This window comes from Maniola hyperantus, chromosome 3 (genome assembly GCF_902806685.2).
Source record: "Maniola hyperantus chromosome 3, iAphHyp1.2, whole genome shotgun sequence".
NCBI classification, from domain to species: Eukaryota; Metazoa; Arthropoda; class Insecta; order Lepidoptera; family Nymphalidae; genus Maniola; species Maniola hyperantus.
The window spans coordinates 2,793,719-2,798,498 of record NC_048538.1 but is presented as its reverse complement, the minus strand read 5'-3'; the positions used below and the strand labels follow the sequence as shown (position 1 = coordinate 2,798,498).

Here is a 4,780-nt window from a genome sequence, read left to right as displayed (position 1 = left end):
CGAATGCAACAACCGACCATCAAAAAGTGTATTTTATTACCTATTTTGAATAAACTACCTATTTAATGACTTTTAACTAACTATAGGTTACCTAATAGGTACTTAAAGTAGAATAACAACGCAGGGTAGTAACTACTTACCTATTTAGTTGGTAAGTACCTACAAAGTTAAAGTCGCGGGCACCACCTAGAAGGTAAACGTAAACATTATGATTTCCTTTAAAAAATCATATCGCTCCATCATGATAATATTCGAATACGTACCTACGTCACGTGTTGACAAATAACTTTTTCATTTCAAGGTGGCGTTCGATCGATGCCACTTTGGAACTCAGTATGGTACCTAATGACGGTCATTATATCCAGTAGATGATGTGGGAGTTCGTATCCATACTGACCATTATACCTACGTCATATAACTCTATAGAAGGTAGGTACTTCGGACTTCGGACACGATTGATTATTCTAATTCCATGCCCGCGACTATGACGTGCAATTGCCACATAAGTTAAAGTTTTACAAAACTAAAAAAGTGCGAATCAGGCTCCCCACCGGTCACCGTGGGCCCCGTAGCTAAAGTATGGGTAAAGAAACATATACCTACACATAGCTTTTTTTTCTTTCTTCGGGGGAGGAAAAAATCCCTACGGACTTCTGCCTGCAGGGTGTGCCCGATTCGCACGGACTAAAATAACCTCGCCATGTCTACCAAGGTGAGCACGGAACTGCGTAAGCATTACTTCGTGCTGACATCCTAAATTTCTATCTTCTTCTTTTCTTCTTTTTCCCTCTCTTCTCTACTTATCATTATAGCCCTCAGCATTTGGCTATATCGTTGCCAGGCGTCTTCGCTCGACAGCATGCGCGCTATAAGGTTACGGGCGTTCACACCCTCCGCGTCGGTCGATCCTAGCGCTTCTATCCCTAGGTCGGCACAACCAGGACATTCAAAGATTGCGTGTCTCACCTACACATAGCTAATTTTGACTTACCAACACAAGTAAACAGAGCCCAAACTTGATGGACTTTACCTAGGTAGGTATTTGTCTCTATTGTTAACCCTTGAGGCGTCCCAGCTTCCTTCTCACCTTTGTATCATCATCATGATCAACCCATCGCCGGCTCACTACAGACCACGGGTCTCCTCTCAGAGTAAGAAGGGTTTTGGCCATAGTCTACCATGCTGGCCATGTGCAGATTGGTAGACTTCACACCTTTGAGAACATTATGGAGAACTCTCAGGCATGCAGGTTTCCTCACGATGTTTTCCTTCACCGTTAAAGCAAGTGATATTTAATTAATTAAAACGCACGTAACTCCGAAAAGTCAGAGGTGCGTGCCCAGGATCGAATCCCCGACCTCCGATTAGAAGGCGGACGTCGTAACCACTAGGCTATCACAGCTTCTATAATCTATAGTCTATACTTAATAGACAGTATATACTTATTATTTAGTTCAAATTCAAATAAAAGAGTTAGTGACGCGGCTTAGTTAATTTATTCCATGATTTATTAGCTACAAAGATAATAACTATGGTAATATCCATTGCCTTTATGATATCAAAGGGACTAATTAGTTAGGTAGGTATAGTATGTGAATAGTGCACGTGTTCTCTATAATGTGTTCTCATTAGGCACAAAGGCATCGCCTAATCCCAAAATTCAATATAATAAAAAATGACTCCTCACGTGCCATCGGTCTCCTCATCGGACTATACTGGGGTTTGGTTCACGTTTGGTTGCATGTTGGCCAAAGAGCGCTGCTATTTTTTTTATCAGTAGGCGTTTTAACTAAAATCTCTTTAGCAAGCAAATATGCATGTCAGCCACGTCAGCGAAAAAAAACAAAATCAATCAGTCAAACTGGCAGTCTGATTTTAACACAAAAACAGTTTTTAAAACCGAGTTAAAACCAAATTAATTTTTTTTTCAATGCTCTCGAATTTTCTCTTTCCAGTGAAAAGCTACGGTGTGATAAGGTCCGTCGGCTCCGTCGATCCGTCAAATCGCGTCGATGCAAACGCGTCGTGTCCAGCCAAAGAGGCTATCGCGCGTGAGCCGTTCGATTATCAGCCCCGCGAGCCCCAAGGTCAGGGTTTGTAGGCGGGCGGCCACCATGCTGCCCGGTCCACTCGCGCCCCTCGACGCACGCAAGACGCGCGCTCTCACCACCATATACGCACCCCGGAAGCCGAAACAACGGAATCATAAGACCGCACAGTCCAGAATGCTAGAAAACGACATGAAAACTACCTTCAAGACATCCCTCTCCCCTTTCCACCCATTACCAGCCATCGGCCAGAAGCAAGAGAAAACTAAAGTCATAATCTTCGACTTGAAGAATGAAGATCGCACATTAAAACTTCAGGAAATCCTTAAACCCCTCACGCCGTTGAACATTCACGGTTTTCGAAAGAAAATAGAATGTGATAAAAAACCTCAACAACTTTTAAGAGAGAACACTTACGACGTCATCGAACCAATTTATTTGACTCCGAAAAAAGTTAAGAAAAACGTCCCACCCTGTACCGGTAACTCCCAAGATAAGGATGAGAAACCGTCGCCGAAAAGTCGATTCAAAAATGCGGCACTCCAAGTCGCCAGACTATCGTCTATGCCTGAAACAGGGAAGTTGCTGTGTCTCCGGGAAAGAGAGACTTACACGATATGTAGAGAAGATGATTCGTGTAGGTTACAAAAGTTGCCGCAAAGTCCTGCGCAACCATTGAACAAACTTTCGGAGATTTTTCAAAGCCTTGACATGAAAGGAAGGCATAGAGATAAAATGAAAAAAGAAAACAGTTGGTTTTGATTACATTTTCAGGTGTTAAGAACAGTGCAGTTTAAGAAACTGTTTAAAGGAGAAGTTGTGAAAAATTAAGTGATAAGTAAGTAATGTCGACGTTTTATTTTTACTAATATTTCACTTCGTGTTATTGTGTGTGGGATACTTAATTAAAAATGCCTATTGCTCAAAGTTTCCGTGCTAGGTAGGTGCAAGTACCAGTTGTGTTTTTCATATTTTAATAAAAGTGTGTTATGTTTTGTACATTATTTTCTCCTTTTTAGAAAACGTAGAAAAACCGTTGTAGGGTTAGACAGCTTTGCAAAAATGTGGAATGAAACAAAAATAGATGCATGTTTTAACAGTAAAGGACAACATCGTAAGAAAACCTGCATGCCTGAGAGTTTTCCATAATGAAAAATAATTTAATAAATTTCCCTCGAAGGTGTGTGAAGTCTGTCGCATTTGCCCAGCGAGGTTGACTATATGGCCAAACCCTTCTCATTCTAAGACGGAGACCCGTGCTCAGTAGTGAGCCGGCGATGGGTTGATGATGATGATAATGCATAAAATTAATCCTCAAACAGGAATACCTATAAAAGAGTTTGTAAAAGTTTCATCAATATCTGCGGTTTGAAACTTTGACCATGACATGATAATGTACGACGAAAGGTGTGATGAATAAAATTGATGATATCTGGCTAGAGTGTAGATAGAATAACAGATTTAAGTACTGTGTAACTGCGTAAGCACAACGTAACGATGAATAACACGACAATTATTACCATTGTTTAGTAGTCAATATTTGTATTAATCGATCAACAATATTTGTATTAAACGTTTTTTATGTGAAAACAAGTAAATAACTCATGAGAAATACAATTACGCCACGAATTCTCAAAGTTTGTTTCGCAACTAAAGTTGCATGCCTTGTATGCAAGTTGTATGTATTCTTGAAAAAAACCAGTTACACGATAAGGAACAAAAAAATAGGTTAGCTGCGTCTCTGTTTATTACATTAGTAACTTTATCTGTGCTCTCTTTTTAGTGTGAATGAGAAAGCAAACGTTCCTTTATCTACCTTTATTACTCTATCTACGGACTAGAGCTATCGTACAGAATAACAGATAAGAAACTGCTTTTAATTTAATTGTTTTATGTTTTTGTTGATTTATTATTCAAGGTGGTAGGCAAGTAGTAGGTATACCTACTTATTATTATCAGTTACTGATGCTGACCTTACCTAGTTATGTACCTACCTACATAATTTCTCTGATTCATTTCAACTCGCGATTCTAACATTAGGTAATGCCGTTTTGATTTTGTTTACTTTGCTACGAAAAATTCTGTCACCTTGGTTTTATAATCTAAATAATATATAAAAGGAAAAGGTGACTGACTGACTGACTGACTGACTGATCTATCAACGCACAGCTCAAACTACTGGACGGATCGGGCTGAAATTTGGCATGCAGATAGGCATCTAGCGGATGCAAGAAAGGATTTTTGAAAATACAACTCCTAAGGGGGGTGAAATCGGGGTTTGAAAGTGTAGTCCACGCGGACGAAGTCGCGAGCATAAGCTAGTATTTCAAAATTTATGTACGCGACTTTGCGTGGATTTAAGTTTTGAAAATCCCGTAGAAACTCTTTGATTTCCCGGGATAAAAAGTAGCTTACGTCCGTCTCTTGGAGGCAAGCTATTTCTCTTCACGTCAAAACAGGTTAAACAGGTGGGCCGTGAAAAGCTAGCTGATAGACAAACACGCCTTCGCATTTATAATATTAGTATGGATATGGATTGATGATCAAATAAACTGTGTCATGTGTGGCACAACCCGAAAAAAGGTTTCAGCTTAGAAGAATTATGCTGTGTATGCCATGGCTAACTGAATTTAAAAAAAACCGGCCAAGTGCGAGTCAGGCTCGCGCAATGAGGGTTCCGTACTACAGTCGTATTTTTTCGACATTTTGCACGATAATTCAAAAACTATGAT

At 39.9% G+C, this 4,780-nt stretch overlaps 1 protein-coding gene across 1 annotated transcript; it reads left to right on the top strand.

Annotated features, from left to right (window-relative positions):
• The first annotated feature begins 1,952 nt into the window (after positions 1 to 1,952).
• Positions 1,953 to 3,047, top strand: LOC138404767 (uncharacterized). The gene has a single exon (XM_069509734.1). The coding sequence runs from the start codon at positions 2,013 to 2,015 to the stop codon at positions 2,808 to 2,810; it is 798 nt and encodes a 265-aa protein (XP_069365835.1). The 5' UTR covers positions 1,953 to 2,012; the 3' UTR covers positions 2,811 to 3,047.
• The last annotated feature ends 1,733 nt before the right edge of the window (positions 3,048 to 4,780 follow it).

Coding starts and splice junctions, on each gene's coding strand:
- LOC138404767 (XM_069509734.1), top strand. CDS start 2,013: ATGCAAACGCGTCGTGTCCAGCCAAAGAGGCTATCGCGCGTGAGCCGT.